Consider the following 25,340-nt stretch of genomic DNA (forward strand, 5'->3'; position numbering starts at 1 on the left):
AGTCAGAGATATTTATGTGGAATTTCACCAAAATTACTCCATAAAATATCAGTGATTTGACATAAGTAGGTATTCAGGCGTACAAAGCCTTTTCGTCGCACTTAATGCTGGCTTGGCGCTCACCGCGTAATGACTTTAAGATTATAAGATGGTGAATATTAATTTTGTGCGATGTGGGATATGTCAACATAATAGCAGCTTAGGTAGGGATTCATCATACAGTGATGTCTTCTTGGGTTTTTCTCATTGTGAGAAAGCCGCATTGTCGCCAATGGGAGACTGATGACTGGGCAGGTGTAGTGGCGAATGAATCTTCCTAGTCGTGACAGCAGGGAGGTACAGTCCCAGTCACAACTGACCTACCATCGGCTTCGCGTCAACCACGCTAAACCTACAATCTGGTGCCACGTAAGCTTGGTGCAGCTTACAGTAGTTGCGTGCATAACTTTGTGAAATTTCTGCATAATGCGGAACATTGTGTTCGTAGATTGTGATTGGTGTCTGCAAATTTAGGGATGTCAATTGTGATTGAGACTGTAGCACGTTTCCCGCCATTGATGAATGGTGATGGCTCTTACAAAGGCCAGGAATTGGGTGCCCGTTTGTTTCACGTGACTCAATAAGGTTACATAACTACACCAGGGATTCCTGGTGTAGTTACGTAACAACACCCATGATTACTGGTGTGGTTATGTCGTAGTTGTGAAATTGGCATGTTACATTTTATTTATCAATTTCATTTTATCAAAGAGAACATTCGTCGACATAAGAACTAGGTGGTCTGATGGCAATGCTACATGCATCCGGCTATCAAACGATTATCAATTTATTATGCCAGATCACAGGCAAGAATCTGTCTCTACCCAGCAGTCACTATTCGTCAAATAGGACAGGAAACCCTGTCTGGAAGGGAGGGATTGTCAAACCGATTCAAAACTTTTCCGGTGTGACAGCGGATATAGTCCCCCTGGAGTCATAGTCCGTTAGCATTGTATTTGACCAATTAAGCAGCATGATCTATTGTACCGCTAACCCTAACCAAAACATTTAGCAATGCGGGCTATTGTCACACGGACTATCAGCCCTAGGACTACTATCCCTTGCACACCGGGCCAACCATGAATTTTGTACACGTGCAAACATACCATGCAATAAGTTGATCACTCCTAAATTCAACCTTTTCTGACTTCAGAAACCAAATCAATCAAATACCCTGAACACACCTCCCAATAGAGATAATTATTGTTAGGTGGCTAAAATGGCCAGAAGTGGTTCTTTTCTCACGCGAATCCACCTTGATCTGACATCGTGCGGAGATCCATAAGAACCAATCGATGAACCTATCCAAGCCCAGAGAGAAGATTTACCCAAACGACTTTTAAAGCCCTCGACAAACTTGTGTAATTTTCTTCGGCAGTTTTGATCTGCCCGTACTCAATCACTGGCGCCCACTGCTGGGCAGCGCTCTAGGGGACGACCCCTTCCAAATTACATAAGAAGAACAGGTCTAATGATCTAATACCAAACAGCTACGCTCGCATTGTATTGGCAATCTTTGCTAAGCTTGGTAAAGTCGAGACTTGGAGGGATTGGGGCGTAATCCGGCTGCACTGATCATTTTCGAGATCTCTCAATCCCGAGGTTTGCTAATGGTGTCTCCAAGGAGTAATTGACTAGCATTAGGCTAAGACCGCCAGAATAGAAATGCTCGCGCTAATACCCAATGATAGATAGCGAGGTTTGCGCGGACACCACGCCAACACAAATAATTGAATTACTGGTTAATAGATAAAATCCTTAAATCACTTGGACTTCATTATAGCATGCTAAGTGAGTGACACATACAACATGTCTACGACAAGCTCGTTGCTGCGGACGTCTTTTTCCATTTAGACCACGAGGTTACCTAACAACATCTTTTTGTCGGCGGTTTATCAATTATGAATGTGACAACTGGCAAAAGGGCACACATCAAAAAATTATGTTCACACACTGAAGACCAGGGAAGTGGCATCCCTCGGCTTAATCGCAAAGCAAAATCTATCCACTTGCAAACATGACTTCTCCTCGCGCATGTTGATGGAGTAAGTATGTAGCAAGTGAATTGGCCTGATATTGTCAGGATATGTAATATCTTGATATTCATCACTCCCAGAAGAACCCAGTTGAACATAATCACGACTTATTGTCGGCTAAATCTATCTCACCTCTGTGCTTTTCCTTTCTTGCGAGAGACAAATTTCGAGGAGCGGAAAGAAGCAATAAAGTAAAATGGAACCTCGCCTAGTGGACACCTCTCTATTATGGACACACTCTATATTAAGGACAATAGTTTTGGTCCAAAATCGGGTGTTTCATTTCTGTTTAACCTCTCTAATCAGGACACCTCTCTATTAAAAGCATGTCGCAGAATATGTTAGCTTGCAATACTTTCTTTGTTTGACACAAATATGGTCCCGAATTAAGTCTCTCCGACATTTGCAAACATTGAACCATTGAACAGTCTGAATGTGTTTTGACCAAGGGAGTGATGGCAATAGATGGAACATTGATCACCCTCCGCCATCAATGGAGATTAATTTTGTTACATTGTTACGGGATGATTTATTAGTTGTATGATGTAACAGTGACAGTGTGACCCAAGAGATGCGATCAGCGATACTTCCCCGATAACAATGACCATGAATTCTCGCCTTATTCAATTAGCTTTGTGTGGTTTATTTAGCGAAGGATGATGGACTGACAACGAGCAGATTTATCAAATTAACGTCAGAAGTTGTCCGCTGGGGGCTATTGTCACCATTGACTGAGAAGCAGGGCTTGCAGCGCAGTGGTAGTGAGGAACTTTCTCTAAATTAAAAACTTAAACGACGCAAAGTCATCTCAATTGTTTTTGATACAGTCCAAATCGCAAATGGCATCCAGTAAATCGTGGGACTTGAGTTTAAGGAATTGATATCGAACTGGAGGTATTGGTTGTCTCACCAAAACCGCGAGGTTGGAGCTCAAATGTCGACCAAAACCGAGGTGTAGCTGAGGTTTTGGCCAATTTGCAGGTCTGCCCGTGTGGTTTCTGTGAGACAAAAATTTCTATTCAAAAGTTTCGAAAAATTTGGTTTAAAAATGCTTTTTGACAGCTTCCACATTTTGCACCAACCCAAACGCGGTTATGGAAGCCTAACCATGACCGCTGAATTCAAAACGAGGCTTCATTTGCGCATAGTGCATTCACACTGTAAAGTGTGGTTCGCTCTAAATCCAGGTGTTTTAGAATATGAGATAACAATGATTGCGGTAAAATTTGACTAGATGAAAGACAATTTTGAGAGATTTGTGAAAAACTAAACTTAATGAACGAGCGAGCGCCTTTTCAACAATTTTCAATTCAATATTTTCTTAAAGATGGAGTTATAATCATCAGGCAATAGAGAGCCCCCTCAAGTACATGTATAAAGCAGAGTCACATTGCATTATTATTTTTAAATACAGTATTTCACCGGCCCCAAATTTTTGCCCCCAAACGAAAGAACCTGTCATCTACTACACCACATGCACGGTACAATGGTCAGGTCTCTCAGGCCATATTCATCATGCACGGAGCAGCAGCCTCGGCACGGCAAGGCATCCTCACGTCAAGTTTAGTCTATGGTGGTTTCTATCGCAGCGACGGGAGACAAGTGGGGCATCAGGGTAAACCAGGTGTAGCCGAGATCAGCGTGATTTGTCATGTCTGGAACAAGAATGCCCAAGGGCTTATGATATGTAGCAGAACAGCGAAATACTACAACGCAAGAACATAACTTGTATGAAAGAGGTATCTGGCAGACAACTAACCATCCCGATAAAGAAAATGACATACAACTTTGATCCCGTTTTAAGTTGAACAGCGACCCCACAATCACTTTGGAAAAGATCACTATTGAAAATTGAGGAACTTTGATGTTTCAGTACACAAGCCGGTCTGAACAAAAAGGTTCGTACACGCAATCATCTGGAAATGAAAATGCAAAAACATGTTCTGGTGTTCTGATATTTCGTCATTCTGGTGTGTATCAAAAGCCCTCTCAGAGACTTGTTACCGTGCAATTGAAACGATGTCACTAACACAGCCTACAGAAGTCTGCCGTGAAATTAATGGGCCAGCAGGTGAATTAATTAAAACTTACCCAACGGGAATCACTTATTACACGCATTGAGGCGCGCCGATATGCTTGGCTAGCAAAGTTTTGTCCGCCATCATCTCTCTGCCATTGATAGCGTGGAGGAACAATGCTAACAAAAGCAGGCGCTAATGATGCTAGGAGTGTTTAGCGGAGGGGGACCCGCTGGTTGGTGAGCGATATGGGTTGTTAACATGGGCTCATGACTTGTAGCACACCAGGACTCTCACCGCAAACAGGTGAAGCTAATGAACCATTGTCCCACTTGGTTTGGGTCCTTGCATGGTTCCACTTAAAGGTGCAACTTGGGCGTGGGATTCACCTGCCCCAGAGGATGATACCCCTGCTTGACACAATGCACCGCCATTGGTAATATCAAACTAATGCTGATTTCTAACAGTGATTTTCGCCAGTGGTACGAGGCAGTTTTGGGCATGGCTTGTAAATAGCATTCCGCGAAGATGACGTCACTGCAGCTGCTGCCCTCTATTTCCCCATCGCTGAATTACAGGCAATGTCGGACAAACATGCGGTTTCGTAATGGATTCAGGCTTTCTAACTAGGGCAGTTAGATTCAATCTGGCACATGTCCAAGTGTTGGAAATACTACATAATTGTTCTGAATATTTCTCTCTCTGACTCTATGGTATCATTCATGCTAAAAACAATGCAGGGTCAAAGATAATTTACGTTGAAATAAGCTCAAATGCGTAGAAATAAGTGTCGATGTCCGACTGTCACGTGACTAAAACGTCATCAATATCTTATTCAAATGACCTTGTGAGCTATAAATAGTAACGTCGCGGAATGCTATTTCAGGCAGGCCTAAGATTACACCTCGTTCTAGTCCATTGTTTATTGCAGTTCAACGACTTTTCAATGATCCTGTTTGGTGATGTTGCGGTCCTGCTCGAAGCCGTTTTTGTATGACAAACCAACATATCTCATCATGCCCCATTTGTCCCTTTAAAGGTAATTACTGGTGGAGGAAAATATATATCCAGTTACACACATTGCCGCAGTGTAGTCATTATGCAACGAATTTTCAGAAACTTAGTACTTATAGTATTGACTGTCTACACAACGACACTTCAGTACATATTTACGCAATTTTCAACAAATTTTGAAATCACAAACGACAGCGAATGCCTTTAAAGAACAAGGTTATGAAGGTGTATTATCCCATCAAAGTGCTTCTTCTGCCACGGTTTCATTAGTAAACAATTCTTCTGAAAGCGTTTTTTTTAATTTTTTAATTTTTTCAATTTTGTTTTTCTTAAAGGGGACTGCGCACACCAACATTTCAGCCTACTTTTTACATCTTCTCGGGCGGTGAAAAAGAACCGTCTCATTTCCTATTTATAAGTCTGGCGCAGATCAGTTAGCTAAATTAGGCCTGTTAAACATGTGGACAATAGGGTCCGCAATAGGGTTCCATTCAGTAACTTGCGTATGACTTGATAATGCTTAGATACCTACTGAGGCACGGTAAGGGCATTGTATTTGTCGTAAGAAATACGCTTTAATATTGACTATAGCATAAGGTTATGAAATGAACAGAGGAACGGTGATACTAAAAATCCAGATCGAATGACTGGAAGTAAAAGTTAAGAAACATTTCGACAATCGCAATTGCTGTTATAACCTTCGACCTCAGCTAATTAGCATCCATCCCAGAGTGCCCTATTATTTGCTAACACGACGCACAACAGAAGGGGTAGGGGTAAACTGTGGCAGTGACAATATGGCATCGATCCCTGTGGGTTTTCGCCATTCAACTCTAATTGCCCGAACCAATGTAGAATATTGCTATTGGTCTGCTCAAACGGCTGATGCATTTGAGAGATGAGTGCTACAAGAAGTCTCCGTAGCAGGTTTTTATTCAGGTTCAATGTTTACAGTTGTAACCTCTCCTGTTTGGAGGGTCCACCATACTTGAAATCATATCTCTACGCCGCTGAAACTACATTTTTGAACGTCTGAATAACGTTTTCGACAAGAGGTGGTCTTCAAAACAAAATTTTTGTATGGCAAGGCTTCTGTGCCTAATATTTGACAGCGAAATTGTTTATTTTTACTTGTTACTTCATACCAATCATCATATTCTGCGCGAACTATACTAATAATGCAAATCGACATCTAAGCTATGCAGGTGATGCGGCTTATGGTGTTTTCATTGTACAGTTAATAGGCCTAAAAACTCTGCTTCTCACACTTTCACTAGAGCCACTAAGTACAGGTGAAAATACATGTAAGGTGAAATGGTGCCAGAATCAAATTGATCTATGAATATGAAGATCACACAACAAGAGGATATGAACATTTCCTTAACATCTATATCAACAAACTACCCTACAGTAATTCTTTTAGTAGACACAAAGATTTGGCTGTTTGCATATACAATGTGCTATTTTACTAGTCTTAATCTGCGACATTCCAAATTTGAGGAGGGGCCAGGGCCCTTATCTAGACCACCGACAGTGAAAGTGTTAATACAGTGAGCGCGATGGAGCCTTTAGAATGATTGGGCTGCTGCTCACCACCATTGTCGCCATAAGCCCATTATGAGCACACACAATGCGAATCACGAGAATTAATTGACAAAAGATTCTAATACATCATCAGATTAGAAGATAAAAGATGACAGTGGCAAGATTTTTAATTTGTCACCAATGAGAAGGCGCACATGACCATCAAAGTCTTATATTATCACCGTAATCCCATTACAGTGTCAGAGGGCGCGATTCCAGCGCCAGGAATCACTGCGCCCATACGGTGACATTTGCGAGGTTTCTCCTTGCAGGATGTCGAACAGAATGGGCGTCTTGTTCAACGCTGAGGCGGTCACGGGAAGATGGAACCAGGTTAAGACAGGAACAATGCCCGTGGCTACTGTGTAGCTGCTTGGTCGTTCCCGATCTCTCAGACTCCGATACGACTTTCTCCATCTCCCCTCGACTCTGCCCCAAGAGATTTAAAGTTGGAACGAACAAAACACCTTTGTTTTCATTTCATATTTTGGCAGATTGATTCTCGGAGATAATTCTCTATCCGCAAGATTTAAGAGATCAGTTTCCCATAAGTAAAGTCTGACCGTTTTCTACAATCTCGTGACGAGTATGTAAAGTTCTTAATACAGTAGAACATCTTTATTAAGGACACCCTTTGGTACTGACAAATGCTATCTTTAATAGAGAGGTGGCCTGATTAGAGAGGTCAAATTGAATGGAAATGACAAATGTGACTCGCTCTACCAAAACTCAGATTTCATAAAAGGTCTACAATAGGGAAATGAACAACAAGTCCGTATCAACCTGTCGAGTTCAGATGCGACAAGCGCCTAGTTTTGGTAGAGCGGGTCACAAATTTGGGACCAAAACTAATGTCCTTAATAGAGAGGTGTCCCTAATAGAGGTGTCCGCTAAGGGAAGTTTCACTGTACTCTTGATTTATATTTTGACGTCCCACATGGTAGAAAAAGATCGTAATATATGAATGAGATACTGACCCCTTAAGTCTGTCAATACAGTACTTTGTTCGACTGGTCTGCATTGTACAATACACTGTCAACCACCAAATACGAAAAACTTAGATTCGTGAAATCACAAAGCAGAATTTTTTCTTGGCACCTGCAAATGATCAACAACCTGCAATAGTTATTGCTGCAGTCAGCAATAAATGTCAGATATTACATATCGTTGCATAACCTAGGGCTTCCTTCCCAGAAGCTGCATCTGTACCTCGCTGAGATGATCAGTACCTCGCTGAGATGATCAATGTCTATGAGCCAGAAAGGCACCTGCGGTCAGCACACGACCTATCACTTGTAGTTCCGCGTGCAAAAAGAACATACGGCGAGCGGGCATTTGGCCACTCGGCCCCCACGCTCTGGAACCGGCTGCCGACCAACATCCGGGCAGCCGCGACCCTTAAGGAATTTCGCGGATTGTTGAAGACAGAGCTGTTTAGTCAGGTGTGATCTTTTTATCTGTAAAGCGCCCGTGAACGAGCATTTTGCTTGAAACGGGCGCTATAGAAATATGGTATTTACATTACATTACATTACATTACATTACATCTGTTGCCAATCATGGAGCTAACATGGGTAGCGCGAGACCAGCACTTTCCCACGACCGGAGTTGACTTTGTTGTCTGCAACATATACCTTGCTTATGCCACATTTGTGGGAGAATAAAGATATGATTCAGTTGTTAGTATGAAGCCATCGTGTTTAGTTCGCCATCAGATCTGCGATCGCTGCAACTCCCATTTAGTAAATGTGTAAGAAACATTTTGCCATTTATGACAATAAAGATTGCTTGTCTGCAAGTAAAATCAATCATTGTTTGGTTTAATATTTATTGCATATCATGCTGGTGACTGATTTTGTTGCAGGCATCAGCGATGATACCCGCAGATGAGCAATTTCACTGCAATAATTATCTCAGTGGCCGTGATAAAAATTGCAATATTTTTCCGGCCGCATGTAAGGTATTGCCTGAAATACAAAACCTGCGAAAATAAATTGGAAAATACTTTGAAAATGCAGAAACCAAAAATGTTGATCAAAATATGAACTCACCATCATATTTGCTACTATATTTGTCTTGTTTTTCACAGCATTTGTCTGACATTGCCACATCTCGACTGAAGAGCCGGCTGGTGTCGTACGGATACGCAATGCCTGCAAGCGACAAAAAGAAAAACTCACGCTTTTAAAATATTGTACTTTTGGAGGAGCGTTCTCCTTAGTCCCGGTAGAAACCAGTCATGGAGAGGGAAAACTGATATAAAACCTCATACACAAATTCCATAGACTAAATCTGCCATTGATGGATGACATGTATTGGCTCCAAAAAAATATGATCGAAAACTTTTTCAAAAAAGCTATGAAAATTGTCAAAACCAGCTGCAAAAATTCTTCATCAACGTACTGAGCTATATAAAGAAGATATAGGCCTTTAGAGAGAAGAAACACACAGGTATTGAAATATAAGTTAACTAAAGCCATGCATGCAACATAACTACGACATCTGAAAAATGTTCGCTGAATTTCCTGGCATTTCCTAATTACTGTGAAGAAACTGCAGACAATATAAAAGGGTATAGTTAGAGGTACAGTAGAATCTATTAAGGACACTCACGAGTCTGACAAATGCTGTCCTTGATAGAGAGGTGTACTGATTAGAGAGGTCAAATTAAATGGAAATGACTAATCTGGGACCAAAACTAGTGTCTTTAATAGAGAGGTTGACCTTCATAGAGGGAGGTTCCACTCTACACTGTAACCTGCACAAACTGAGGCTGGATTCACTCAGAGCGGTTGTTAGCCTTGACTCGGAGAGTTGGACAACCCTCGGAGTGGTTGCGGTTGATTCCTTGCAGTAGTGAGTGTACATACCTTCGGCCGGACTCCCATGGATATTGTAAGTATTTCTTGGACAGCTTGCACACGATGAGGTACCTACAATGATAATGGCGATAAAAAGTTTAAAGTTGACCTCCTAGTTACTGCCTATAGTCCCTTTTTAAAATGAGGAATATTAATGACTGGCCGGATAACACAGGGATGCCAACGAACAAAAGCAAAAGTCTGAAATTTATTTTTTTGGTGAACATTTTCCCGTAAGATCAACACCCGCTTGCACAAAAGTGCCTCCAAAATGCTTACTTTTGGTCCGATTTTGTAAATTCAAAGATCCACAGAAAACCGAGAAATAGATCGCTCCATACCAGCTAACAAATTTAGCATTAAGTAAGAGGGAAAAGTCAGAAATCCGCCAAAATTCGGAAATTTGACATCCCTGATAACAGGGGGCGGATTATTCCACTGACAGGACCAGCAGCGGCAAAAGCCTTATCACCAAAAGTGTAATGTAATGAGTCCGTGGTATCTTAAGAACCGGCAACAAGTCATTTCTTTTAACCGATGGGTTGGTCGGATTGTTTGTCGGTCACCCTTGATACATTCATCCACTCACCATACCAATAACTCCTAAAAGATTAACATTGTTGAAACAATAGGTACAAAACTGTCAACACTTAAATAGAAACATCACATGGACAAATCACACAGCTTCTCGGATATTCTCTCCTCTTTTACCATCGTCCATACGGTATCACTTCAAATCCTCCATAGTAAAATCTAGACAACAGCCAGGGCTGAACAAAGCTTATGCCAGCTGCCCTTTTAAAATATCATCCCCTTTTAACCCATGATGTGTTATCTGCTGCAGCAGCTGACCATATCACAAGAGAGCAGCGCAAACACGTGATTATGTCACTGCAGCCAGTGGTTATAATCGCAAAAAATCTCTCATCTGCAGGTAAAACCAGTAACCCCTAAGTTGATGTTACTGTGATAATTTATTCTTGTCGCATGCATCTGCGATGACCAGTGCAAACAAGAGATTTTCGTTGCATGCGATCATAGTTGCATGTCGCACCCAAAAATTACCTGTTTGCGCTTTAGGTGACTGGGCACCGGTGTGACAGTGGATATAGTCCCCCTGGAGTCATAGTCCGGTAGCATTGTATTTGACCAATTAAGTAGCATGATCTATTGTACCGCTAACCCTAACCAAAACATTTAGCAATGCGGGTTATTGTTACACGGACTATCAGCCTTAGGACTACTATCTCTTGCACACCGGCAACAAGTCATTTTTTTAACCGATGGGTTGGCCGGATTGTTTGTCGGTCACCCTTGATACATTCATCCACTCACCATACCAATAACTCACTAAAAAATAACATTGTTAAAACAATAGGTACAACACTGTCAATACTTAAATAGAAACATCACATTGACTTTAATCACACAAACTCTCGGATATTCTCTCCTCTCTTACCATCGTCCATACGGTATCACTTCAAATCCTCCATAGTAAAATCTAGACAACAGCCAGGGCTGAACATAGCTTTTGCTAGGTGCCCTTTAAAATATCATCCCCTTTTAACCCATGATGTGTTATCTGCTGCAGCAGCTGACCATATCACGAGAGAGCAGCGCAAACACGTGATTATGTCACTGCAGCCAGTGGTTATAATCGCAAAAAATCTCTCATCTGCAGGTAAAACCAGTAACCCGTAGGTTGATGTTACTTTGATAATTTATTCTTGTCGCAAGCATCTGCGATGACCAGTGCAAACAAGAGATTTTCGTTGCATGCGATCATAGTTGCATGTCGCACCCAAAAATTACCTGTTTGCGCTTTAGGTGACTGGGCACCGGTGTGACAGCGGATATAGTCCCCCTGGAGTCATAGTCCGGTAGCATTGTATTTGACCAATTAAGCAGCATGATCTATTGTACCGCTAACCCTAACCAAAACATTTAGCAATGCGGGCTATTGTTACACGGACTATCAGCCCTAGGACTACTATCCCTTGCACACCGGGCCATGGAGAGCTTTGAACACGAGGAGCAGAATTCTAAATTTGGTGCCAATGGAGCTCCCTTGAAACAGACTAACTGATTGGGATAAACATCGCCCGCAAAGTGAAAATAAAAGCCATATTGTCATAAAATTTGTTATCTGACACTAGATAATATAATATCTCCCCATGCACGAGCTCGATGTCTTCATCGTGTTCAGCCAACCGTGAACTACTAAGACGCTATTGAGATGAGCTGATTGCGGCGTGTGACTCTTCTGTGCTAAGCAAACCAACCCTCACGAGGCACTTGGTTAGTAATAATACCATGTCTGTGATTTCACTCCATCATTGTAGTTGGTGATGCGGAAAATCTTATAATAATTGACTTGATTCATCTGTTGCAAAATTGCACTGTTTCTGACATTAATTGCACTTCTACCATTTTTATATTTTAAGATCAGTGTCTATACCATTTACATGTACATGTACTGCAAACACCAAAATAAATGCACCTTATATTTCTGCAATTAGCAACAATCTCCAAAAAAATTATATCAGTGGTTGGCTTGGCTATATCACAGGAAATAGCTCGTAACCAACCAAGGCGTTTTACCCATGATGCTAAAATGTTCTTTCCAAAATGGTTTGCACAAATATTTATATTCAAATCTTCTTTTACTCAAGTCCTAATGAGCCAAGTTCCAGTCGAAGTTTTGCGGATTATCTCGTGAATATTTTGATGAACATTTCAGTGCGTCTCATTGACTGACAGCCAGGGAGCCAATTCATCAGATCAACCTCACCCCAGTTGCCCGTCGTACGCACACATCTACAGCGGATGTGGTATGTTACTATGCACTGATAAATACAGGCCAACCAACCTTGGAATCATGGAAACGTCAAAACTATATAATTAGGCGTAAATCCTTTGAAAGCAGAACTGAACAATCGCAAATCCTGATATAATGAAATCATCCCTTCCAAGAAAGAACTCACTTTGACTCGTTGACAGTGATGAAAACATCTGACAGCACATTTCAAATTTGATGACATTTTTGGTGGCGGTTTCGAGGCAGCGTAGCCTCCAGCAAATATTACACTAATTAATCAGCGATTTTCACTTTGGATGAAAAACAATACGGCAGTCATTTGCGTAAATGGTCGGAATAATTATGGTTAGTGCACGCATGCTGGATAAGGTGGCATTATCATGTAGCTGGCATTATCATCCATTGTAACATCTTGAACTTTAAGACATGCATCAAGCTGATTGCTCAACATGATCATATGCTGAGTTGGCGTTTCAATGAAGTAGTTTGCCTCACAGTCATAGGTTAATCAAGTTCTTTACCATGATATCAACCAAGGCTTTCTCAAGATATCCATAACATCTCATTTCAGGACACATAAAACTAAGTTTCCGCAAATCTCTCGTTTGTGAATTACGAATTATGAACTTATATTATAAAGGAACCCGCATTCCATTTTGCAGTCAGTTGTATCTGGTGTAACATGTGTGTATGAGAAGATGCTTGCGTCCAGTTCTGGTCTAATTGAAAAACGGACCGTACGACAATCGTGACAATGTAGACTAACAGCATTCCGCGAAGATGGCGTCACTGCAGCTGCCGCCCTCTATTTCCCCATCGCTGAATTACAGGCAATGTCGGACAAACATGCGGTTTCGTAATGGATTCAGGCTTTCTAACTAGGGCAGTTAGATTCAATCTGGCACATGTCCGAGTGTTGGAAATACTACATAATTGTTCTGAATATTTCTCTCTCTGACTCTATGGTATCATTCATGCTAAAAACAATGCAGGGTCAAAGATAATTGACTTTGAAATAAGCTCAAATGCGTAGAAATAAGTGTCGATGTCCGACTGTCACGTGACTAAAACGTCATCAATATCTTATGCAAATGACCTTGTGAGCTATAAATAGTAACTTCGCGCAATGCTATTCCTAACGACTCAGCCTGTTCGTCACCACAAATTCAAAACTCGCTGCGTCTAAGAAATTACAGCAGATTGGTGAAAGAACGTTGGATCCCAATCATGACCCTTCCACCAGTTACGACATTGATTTCTCTGGCCCGGATGCTGGTGGCAAATAATTTTTGAGTGATGCCATTTTATGAATAATGCTTTCCATCTTCTGAAGTGGCTGCCCCAATAACGTGATGGCTGGATCTTGCTGGAGTTTTGTTCTAGGGAGGGGGTGGAGAGTAGCACAATCCACTCTCATAAACTTTAAAGATGGGGACAGCGCATGAAAAATCCCTCTCTAAGTCGAGAATGATTTTTTAGAGAAAGTTTATCGAACGAAAAGGGTTGTAATTCACAGGAGGTTATCTTTAAATAAGTTTTGGAATCAAGAAAGGATAAGACGCTATGAAGGATTTGCAAACAAAGTTTTAGTATCTCAACCGAGGGGAAGCAATCGTTTCAGACAAACAGCGGTTGAATCAACTCTCATCCTGGGACAGGTTTTAAGCTGAAATATTTTATGGTTTTATTTGAACATAATCCGAGCCCTGCTTGACAGGATAAGGTCAAAAGATATTATTTTCCAGCCTTATCCTGTAATTGCAACTTGGATTGTTTGTTTTTGAAGAATCTTTTGTCAGTTTAATGGGCCATTAACCTTGGAGAGCAAAGAATCCCTGAAATGGGTTTATTGGGGTTATCTCCTATCAGGGGAAGCACAGATCATTCAAATGTGGGGTACAGTCCAGATCACAAATGACATCCATCCTGCTTGCATCATTGATGCGCCACGTAAGCGCTAGTTGCACACAAATGACGCACCAGTGACACGCTTAATACCTCTCTATGTTTCACGTATATTACGCGACCTGTGCTCGACTTACTGACGACCTACGATCTGGGTAGCGCATCGATGACGCAAATTTAGAGATGACAAATGTGATTTGGGCTGTACAAATCTGTAGAACTACTGGATATACTCGCCAATAAGATCCCAAGTCCGACAATACCAAATGTCTACCCCGCCTCGATGGGTAGAGCCTAAACAACCGGGCATAATAGTAGGCCCTTCGCAGCCATAAAAGGTGTGGAATATCTTGTTTTTGTTTAATCAGATTGGTGTTAATTTGTAAGATGACAAGTTACGCTGTAGAATTGTGACGATAACGTTGTTAACTCTTGAATAGATATCCCAACCCTTCTATGGCTGCGAAAGGCCTACTATTGTGTTCGGCTGTTTACTCTACCCATCGAGGTGGTGGTACAAATCGGGTATTGTCGGGCTTGAGATCTTATCGGCGAGTGGATCCAGTAAATGTATAATAGATTGAAATAGAAGCAATCAGAATGATAGTTTCATTTCTGACTTACACCAAACGTAAAACACGAACGGCCTTCGAGGCCAACAATCGATGATTAATTGCTTGAATTAATCTATCTATTGTCAGGGACAACAAATTAGACAGATAACTTGTCAATTAGCACTAATTAGCGATAGTAACGATGACACTTGCTTGTCTTGTAGCGTGATATAAGCACGCTTCTTTATGGGAAAAATGCCGTACCGTCCGTATTGTATAAAAACTCTAAATCCCAACGTCCATTCTCTGATTTACAACAACAAGCTTCATATTTGCGCTAATTCGACGCTAATACGCAAATTATTTTTCAAATCTGCCGAATGCATATTCTCCTCGTGGGTATTTCTATCGAAGTGATGGGCAGCTGGCCATCGTTACCATGGTGACTGACTCAGCTTTGCCATCCCCTCACCCTTGTATAGGTAACCATCAGAAGAAGAACATAAATTATGGTTTAATTGTGTGCCAGTATTATCTACTGCAGCATCGGCTAATATTTTGACATTTACCAGTGCAATACAGTGGAACCTCTCTATTAAGGAAACCCTCGGGACTGACAAGTAATCTCCTTAAAAGAGAGATGTCCTGATTAAAGAGGTCAAATTGAATGAAAACACCCAATTTGGGACCAAAGCTAGTGTCCTTAATAGAGAGGTGTCAGCTAACGGAGGTTCTACTCTATATTGCAACTTGTAGAGAGATATTTTTTAAGAAGCCATAAAAAACCTGAGTACATCCCAAACACTGAATTGGACAAAGACTAATTCAGAATATTCATTATTTATTTATTTATTTAATCGTACATAATAGTACATTCAACAGAGTGCAGTGCTGTATTGTGCAGTGAGAAAAATAAATAGATGGAAGAACATTTTAAAACAAGTTAGAAACAGGCAGCAAATGCCACAACTAATTACCAGTGATACTCAATTGAACTTGTTTATACATATATTATATTGGCCATCAACAAATTATTCAGTCTCAGGTGTCTGTAGAATTTAGTTTACAAATAAATCATTTAATATAGTATTAATCTCATCAAGATTAAAGAAATTGCGGTCTCTATTGTCTCTCGAACTTATCATATCTCTGATGACATTTGCCTTGTCTCTTAGAATGACTGTTGCATCATTTAAAAAAACAGTTTTATTTATAGAAATCTGTGTAAATTAACAGGGGGTATTTTACACAAGATCGTTGAATGACATTCAAAAAGTTCATTTTGGGTGGAACTTGGTGCCTGATGGTCCCATGCTTTATATTGATGTGTCTTATGTACTATGTTCCTTCTTATTTGTGGCCCGCCATGCAAAAAGGCCGGTAGAGAGCAAATTTTCAGTTTTGAGTTGGCTGGTATCATTGTTAAGGTGTAAATCTATAGTTTTTAGACACACAGGTAGGTTTTAATTCAGTGCGATGATTATCAGCCCCATTTCCATCACTTATCGGGCAGAATCCTCCATAAATCTTTCCAAAATATTCATCAAGTTTGAGAACGAATGTCCCAAAATGTATCACTTCATTACTCAAACAAAACCCAGTGGAATTTGATGCAGTTTTCATGAGTTATATCCGAAAAAAATCAAGATGATGTACGCCAAAACACGGTATTTGGGCTTACCCGTTTTGTATACAGTGCTAAAAGTAGCACCGCATGTGGCACAAACTATTGCAGAGGCGTTCGTTTCGGGTGCTAAGTTTGGCTGAAGGGGTTATTGTCGTCCTGGGTGATGCACAATATCACCCAGGCTCTATCTGGCGATGCATAACATCACCCTGGGTGATCTTGTGCATTCGTTTCGCGATTGGTGACGAGGTTGTCAAATCGTAGCATGGTACTTCTGCTATATACCGTAGACGACCGCGCACGGCGAATAAATCCTCGGCACCTTTCTCATGTTTATTTGTTAAACGCACATATTTTTGTTTGATTTCCCGTCCTTTGGCAACTAAAGATGCCCTTTCGACTTCGGGAATAGCTGCCAAATGATGTTTCAAGTCGCGCTGGTGAACCAGATGAACGGCCGCCATTTTTTTTTTGGCCGTGAACATTTCCACGTCCGCCGATTCGACAAATCCGTCACCAATAGCGAAACGAATGCATAACATCACCCTGGGTGATGTTATGCATCACCCAGATAGAGGCTGGGTGATATTGCATCACCCAGGACGACAATAACCCTTTTGGCCTAAGTTTGAAGTGCTTATTCCTCGATAAAATGCATTACCGCATTAAATGCATGGTGGGTCACAATTTTGCATGTGCTTTGAAGTTTGATTTTTGTTGAAGAACGGGAGCGAAAAGTTCTGGCCCTGGGGCAGAGACTGTTGAATACGGCTTGGTAGCAGAAGGTTAAAAAGGCCCATACTGCTTTAAGCTGTCTGCAATATAGGATAAAGTAAGTTTATCAATACTGTAGCAGGAATAAGTTCGCTACAGCAGAATACCTAAATTGGAACTATTGGACTTTTTTTTTAAACTACTGAACAAGAACTATATACACATGTTGGAAGCAGCTAGTGGACAAGCACCTCGTACATGTGTTTTGACGAGTACATAAGCTCCGAACAAGATAAGGTTATTTTAACCTTGTACTAAGCTCCACTTAGGACAAGGTTTAAAAAATGGTCGCCATGTGATGCACTTTTTGCACTGAGTATATACAGATGCTCTTCCTACTTTGTACCAGACCGATGTAATGCTTAGCCTTCGAGCAAGATTTTAGGATCTATATTGGAGCTGCGTATTCACACAGCATGGTGGTTAAGGCTGAGGTACCTTATGTTTTCCAAACATAATCAGTCACGATGCGGGGGGGGGGGGCTATCGCCCAAGCCTCAACGAAAAAAATCGGCTATTTTATTTAGGCCGGTGTAACATCTGTGGTTGTTTCCCATGTGTCAGTGTTTCCAAACAATAGGCAGCTAGAGAGACCACGACTTTTCAATAGGGGGATACACAGAAAAACTTGTCAATCTATTTTTGAGCGTTCCCAAACAATGAGGGGAAACACTCAAAAACAGAAACACTCAAAAACATTACACCGGGTCTATTTGGCAAGCCGCTCGCCGAACAGGCACCTTTTCTTGTCCTGTTTGGAGAGCCGCTTGCCAAACAGCACTAAAAGCCACCCTGTTCGGCCAGCCGGGCTTGCCAAACAGGTAAAAAATCTACCCTGTTTGGCGAGCTGCAGACTTTACTTTAATATTAATGAGTTCGGCTCTCCATTCAGGACAAGAAAAAGTCGCTGTTTGGTAAGCCGGGCTTGCCAAGATATCACTTCCTTTTATTTATTCAAACTCCCTCTCTCACATACATGGCATGTACATTGTGGTTGTAATGTAAGTTGTGAACAGAGGACTTTGCCTCGTACAAAGGCCTACACAGTTCCCCCTTGCTCTTCAAAAATCTATAAAGGCCTATACCGTTTTTTCTCGCCTCGTGAAAAATCCATAAAAAACAATGATCCCTCTCTTTGTTGATAAGTGTTTTATATCTCAAGGCAGTACACTTACAGTGGATAACCGAATAATGTTTCTTCAAAATTTACATACTTTTTCTCCGAAGTATTTTTAAAATAGATTTAGTAGAAACCTTCTCCCAAATTAACAAGGTTTTTTTTCTACGGCGCTCTTGGCATTCTGAACTTCAAAACTTTGAAAAACAGTGTTTTTATGAGGAACAAGATTGTTTAGCCTTCACAATGCATAGAATGTGTTTACATTTTTTCCGCCCTGAACTCACCCCTACAGAAGTAATCGCAATAGTAAACGCACATTGTTTTGACAAATTGATGAGTTCGTGATTTTTTCAGCTGTCATAACAATGTAGTTTGCTGTACATGTATATTTTAACTGTATTTTAGGAACATCTAAAAGCTCTATTTCAGACTGGATGAAAGCCATGAACCAATTCAGCTCCAAAGGGGGCATTTCATGGGGGGGGGGGAATTTGCGGGGGGTTACTGGGGGGGGGGGGGGGATTTTTTGGTGGGGATTGTCGGTGGGCAATTTTCCGAGAAGCGACTACCAATTTAGCCAAGCATGTCACAGCTGTTATGAAACTGGTGTAACCAAATCATTTATCGGAGAGCCCTCTACGAAAAATGGTTTCAAATCAACTTCAGTGAGAACAGAAAACAAGACACTTTTTACAGTATCAAATAATTTTCAGGAATGATTCACTGAAAGGCATTAAGTCAAGTGAGTTTGTTGTGTCTGATCATTAAGCTGCTTTCACCAAGGACAATGCAAATAGACTCACCTAATAAATAGATAATGATACTCTTCAAATCCTAGTTTAATCCACTTGCGTTGCCTTGGAAACATACAATTTTGATGATAGCACATCGTGATTTGTATTACCCTCGGTAGTGAGTAGATTAGCTCTGTCTTGCTGCCATCAGCCGGTTCGGAGCTTGTAAAGCTTGGCGAATCTGATACGCTAAGATTGATTACAATAATCAAGAATTGATAATAATGACTAAGGTAAGAATCTGAGACTTGAGAACCAAAAAGTTGTCTGTTTTCCAAAGGGCAGACCATATTCTGATAGAATGATATTTTGACAGCATTATGGCATATTTGATTGACCATAGAACTTGAAATCCTAAAGCCAATAGAACTCTTTCAAAACAGAGTTTATGCCAATTTCAAGGGAGGGAGTCTGCTATTTGTTTTCCAGAGAAGAGACTCCCGCTCTCAAATCTGGCATTCACTTCATTTTGAAGAAGTTTTTATTACTTTAGTATTTCAAGTGCTACCGGTGCGGGTTATGGTCGACCCTTAAAGAGGTTTTCCATTCGTATTTAATAGTGGGTCAAAAAATAGAAATGCAGTTATACACAATGCCGTAGTGCAGTTATTATGCATGCTAATTTGCTAAAACTTGGTATACATAGTAATTGTTTGTCTGTCTACACAACGGCAGTATTGAAATGTATATTCATGACGTATTTACGCAATTGAAACTTTTCAAATTCAATTACAAATTCAATTTTTTTAACGAACGCCATTTAAGTGATATATGAGCTGAAACAGAACACAGGGTCTGGACTCGTCAGCCATGATAGCTGCCTAGCAGTTGACCAGTATTGAAAGAGTAAAGGAAAGCACCAGTATCACAGTGATATTTGTCGGTAACGTGCCCCGCGGACGTTCTAGTCTCCAGCACAGAAGAACAATGGCATCTCGCACGATCACCTTTCTTGCGAGTATTGGGAGCTCGTAACAAAGCGCAGGTTTCAGCCCTAAAGGCCTTGCAAATAGCACATCTTTGCCTTTTTGTGACATCGCCATTCTCTCACTATGAAAAAGGACACCTCCTATGTCATCTTAGCGCACTGACAATGGCCTGTTTGAAGAAGCAACAAAATGTCAGATTGCGTTGCTTGTTGCGGCAGTGACTGTCACAAACAAATCACTTCCTCTAAGTGGCAATCGGTTATTGTTTCTGAGGAACTTTTGTATCATATGTCAGTGTAGAATGCGGGCTGATGCAGTGTTGTCATCCATGTACATGTATAATGTAACGAGACAATAGTCACATACATATACAGTAGACCTGGCTTGTGAATTTCAGGATGGCCTAAGGCTACTCCCCATTCTTTTGAATTGTTTATTGCAGTTCAATGATTTTTTAATGATCCTATTTGGAGAAGTTGTGGTCCTGCTGGAGGCCAGTTTTGTATGAAAAACCAACACATCTGATGCCTAAATTGGCCCTTTAAAGTTTGCGACTGTACCCCCTCTCGCGAAATAAAAGGGGTGGTTATAGTTTTACAAACAATTTAGCTGGTCTCACCATGCGACAATGGCTCTGAAACAGGGTTGAGGACCATGTCAACTGAAACACTAATTAACTGCCATAAAATGTGATAAATATGTTTACATGCAAATAATATGGCACTATAAACAAGCATAATGAGCAAATGAGGGTTGAAAGTATCAAAAGTTATTCCATAAACACTGTTGGTCAACTTTTCATGCCTGATTAGCCATGCTAGACTAAGTAATGCGCTTTTGCTTGAAGTAGTTAGGACCCAGAGATGTGAACAATAGCCACAGCCTTGGGGCGTTGGTGGAGTCAGCCATCAGTTGGACAAACACAACAGCCGGGTAAACTAGACTGCGTGTATTTGAAATAGCCAGGAGTGCGTAAACAAATCTTGTTCCAAGGTTAAAAGGTATTTACACCCACATTTGAATAGTCTACCAAAGTGCATTTTCATGGGCTGTGAAATATGCACGACAAATTCTTGTTCCTTTAACATGTTTAACAACAGGTCTAGCAGCGCAGAATGACCATTGTTATGGAAAGACGAGACTATAAATCATCATTGCTGTGATGTGCAGACAGATATTCTCTAGTGACTGTCAAGAAATTGTCTTATATTGGAGAATCTAGAGAACGTCAAAACACGCGCCATGACAAAACAAAGCGCATGCTTCTGTTACGCAATGAAACCGGACACCGATTACCTAACTGTGATGTGATTGGCTATTCAAACAGTGACGCACGGAGCAACAGATCTTAACCACAAATCCCAACATCGTGCGAGACTGATGAATAATGTAGCGGGTTTGTGGTCTGGGTGTGAGCGCTGACCCATTATCACTCATTAGTGATTAGTGAGAGTATAAACAACATTAATTTGCTCGTTTTCCCCCCAACAATCATTGGTTCAACACGAACGAAGTCTTGGAGAACTTGTGACTCATTCTGGCAAAATGAGGCTATTTGAAATTCTTGAAAATTAGTTATTGGTACTGGGTTATTCAACACAAAGTTATTTTTTGAATGATGATAAGCTCCCCCCCCCCTGAAAGTAGAGCTAAAAAGGAGCAAAGTGTCCTAAATCAGGAGCAAAAGGAACCACAGAGCCTAGCGGTTAATACTGCTGGCTACCACACCAAAGGGTTCAGGTTCGATCACAGGAAGAACCCGGGATCGCATTCCAGCAAGGAATTAAGATTCCTAGCTCTTCACAGTCCTTCAAATGAGACTGAAAGCCGAAGTTCCTTGTATCTGGTGTCTATGCCAGGGCAGGTTATAAGACCCCACCAAGTTAGATTGAGTAGATTGCATGGACTCAACCTCTGGCCATAGACGGGGTCACTAGGCCAATAAACCCAATTAGCGCTTCACCATAGAGGCACGCAGAGACACTCATCCCACCTTGGAGGAGGAATACTCCCTGGAGAAAATCACCTCCAAGTGCCGAGTGAATGCTTATGATGAAGAAGGAGAAAAATATCCTAAAAGAGGAGCCAAAGGTCTATTCTTAGATGGCCACAACTACCTTTCTTTCCAGAATTGTCCGGTGTCTCTTTGGTGCAAAGTCACATAACAAGCCGAGTAGGAAATTTCGTCTGTCACCTGTATGTTGCACGGCATCCAGGCTTCCCAACTACATACCATTCAGCAAACATTCAATGAACCATCGCAGGCTGCCCAACCCTGATGGGCTTTTAATCAACATCATAATGAAAAGGTGAAGAATCATCAACAAGATTGCAGAACATTCACCCACCAGCCTCTGCATTACTCTAACATTAGACACATTAGCCTTATTGGTTCCTGGCCCTGCGTCTCAGAGTCAAAAGACAACAATATGTGTGTTTGACATGGTTAAAAGATACAGTGAGCTTGGCCATTTTAGGGTGGACTCACCAATCCGGAACATTCCACCCTAACTGGGACCTGAATATGTACAGAATACTGTAGAGATTGTACAGATATTATCACTCATGTTGAGATGAATCGGGAGAAAGTGTCACCAGATCTCACCAAAGATTGTCAACTCTCATTTCTAAATTGCTTGGGAGGGCAATCTTTTTGTATGAGCATTCCAACAAATACCCACCATATATTTTAACACTTTGGCTCCAATTACAACTACACATGCAAAAATGTCCATTAAAAAACTGTAGAAAATTGTCTATATAGATTTTTCAACGATTCTATATAGATTTTCTTAGTCACTTTCTATATATCTTTTTCATATATACTGGATCCACTCACCAATGAGATCCCAAGCCCGACAATACCCGATTTGTACCACCGCCTCGATGAGTAGAGTCTAAACAGCTGAACACAATAGTAGGCATTTCGCAGCCATAAAAGGGGTGGGATATATATTCAAGAGTTAACAACGTAATCGTCATGAATAGTCATGACTTTACAACTGAACTTTTCACATTACAATTAAAGACCAATTGGAAGAAACGAAGACAAGATATCCCACCCATTTTATGGCTGCGAAAGGCCTACTATTATGTCCGGTTGTTTGAGCTCTACCCATCGAGGCGGTAGTAGAAATCGGGTATTGCCGGACTTGGGATCTTATTGGTGAGTAGAGCCAGTAAGCTATCAAAAAAGGAAAAGGAAAAATGAGATTGGTTGATTCATTTTTATTCAGACAGTCTCAACAGCTGAATAACCTTTATTTCTACAGAACACTCTTGAAAATAAAGGTTTTTGAGTATTTGGGAAAGGTTTCAGGGTTTTTCGGCCAACCTCTGTAGAGGTTTTTCAGAGTTATAGAAAACCATTTGAGGTTTTTCACAAGCACTCAAAACCCTTTAGAGGTTTTTGATTTCTCTGAAAAACCCCCCAAAAAATTTCAAAAGGCTTTATTTTTAAGAATTTAGGTCAAACTTTGCTAGTGACAGCATCGACTGTTCAACATGAGGTATGATAAAACTATAAAAAAGTGTTGAAGCACGCTTCATTGTAACATAGTTTAAATTTAAACGGTGCTTGAAAGGGTCACGTCGTCCACAATGCCTAATTTGGCTAGGGCCATGGCATTCAATCGTAATATAACCGAATAGGGTTAAGAACAGGATCATGGCGCGATGGCCCCGATTGTGGCCTAAGTGACAGATCCAGACAAGCAGTGTCTGCCGAGACAACCATTGCCGACAGAGATGTACGAAAGATGAAAGAACGGTGATCCTTCCGATGTCGGACCCATGACCCCCTGGTTATGAGTCTGGTGTGCTCTATTCTAAAATACCAGGATTAAGAACAAGCCGCACTTTACAGTGTAAATGCATTACGCGCAAACAAAGCCTCGTTTTGAATTCAGCGGTTATGGTTAGGCAAACACAACTGCTTGGGTTGGTGCAAAATGTGGAAGCTGTCAAAAAAACATTTAAAACCACATTTTTCGTTGTTTAATTTGAGATATTTTAGAATAGAAATTGATACCTCACTGTCGGTATTGATTATCTCACCCAAACTGCTCGAATGGAGCTGAAATGTTGGCCAAAACCTTGGCTCTGCCTTGGTGCTCCACTCTCACGGATTTAGTGAGACAACCAATACCTCCCGTTCGGTATCAATTCCTTAAACCACAATGCCTATGACCACTCCCACCGTGTCCTAACTTACGACCCTAACCTTGAGCCTCAACCATCTGATTGCGTCCAGGATATCAACTCAGTGATTCAAGAGAGCAAAATAAACCTTTTTGTGCACAGCGAATTTAAATGTTTTTTGCTCGCATAATCTCATCATCTTTTGTTGCCAATAACAGCCTAGGGCGGTTGCAGCTAAAAGGCGGAATGAAGTGGCGATAAGCTGAACGCCACACCGCCTTAGGTCAGCTGAGTTTGATGAGGGATAATGCGACAGGGGTAATGCGATCTTCCAGAAGCCAAGCTGGACGGCACCGACACCCCTGTGTCAATATAAGGGACTCATCAAATAAACATGCCCTGATACTATTTCTACATGTGCTGGGTGTTGGCCAGTCTCCTATTGAAACAGGTGGGGCTCAAGTTTCAACTCCTCGACATGACACCCTAGACGCTACTTTACACCGATTCACTAGAGGAAATGGTGATGTAAATAAAACACACACTGTATGAATTTGCTCTGTTTTAAAACATTTCATTTCTGAACAAATCTTTATTTTTGTTTTAGAGATGCTCGAGGAAGTTTATGTTAAAATGTTGAAATACATATTAAGATGTGTTACAATAACGTAAATATACGACTAATACTTTCCAAATCACCAGCGTGTTAATTCTGTCAGTTTTGAAGTTTTTTCCATTTTATTCAATGATGGGAACTGCAACTGTGGAATTGAAGGTGACTGGAGTCAGCTTGGTAAGAATGTCCCTAATACTACCAATGGTCCTTTAATCTTTGTCAGAAGTTTTTAAATTTTAGGAAGTATTTGTGGGATGTAATGGCGGACAGACAGTTATGATGATAAAAGTAATTGTTAAGAAAGGAGCTCAAGCATGCATTTTCATATCCTGATGTGTTACCAACATTCTATCCCAACTTCAGATGTATCTCTCTGGTACCCTTTCCTCAGACATCATGTCATTATTTCACGCTAGTCCTCCCTTGAACTGGAAAACATCTTTGTGTTAGGCGTGATATATCATGTCCAATCATAATATCTGTTGGTTCAGTTCTGACAAGTCAATGCGGC

General features: G+C 41.0%; 1 protein-coding gene across 1 annotated transcript in view; it reads right to left on the reverse strand.

Annotated features, from left to right (window-relative positions):
* The window catches only part of LOC135497720 (ETS translocation variant 1-like), a 72,519-nt gene that overhangs the window by 21,253 nt on the left and 25,926 nt on the right, over positions 1–25,340 (reverse strand). The window contains exons 4-5 of the mRNA XM_064787553.1: positions 9,562–9,624; positions 8,743–8,844 (exon numbers count right to left, since the gene is read on the reverse strand). Coding sequence (XP_064643623.1) covers positions 8,743–8,844; positions 9,562–9,624 — 165 coding nt within the window. The remainder of the gene's footprint in view (positions 1–8,742; positions 8,845–9,561; positions 9,625–25,340) is intronic.

Source organism: Lineus longissimus, chromosome 13, assembly GCF_910592395.1.
Source record: "Lineus longissimus chromosome 13, tnLinLong1.2, whole genome shotgun sequence".
Taxonomy (NCBI): Eukaryota; Metazoa; Nemertea; class Pilidiophora; order Heteronemertea; family Lineidae; genus Lineus; species Lineus longissimus.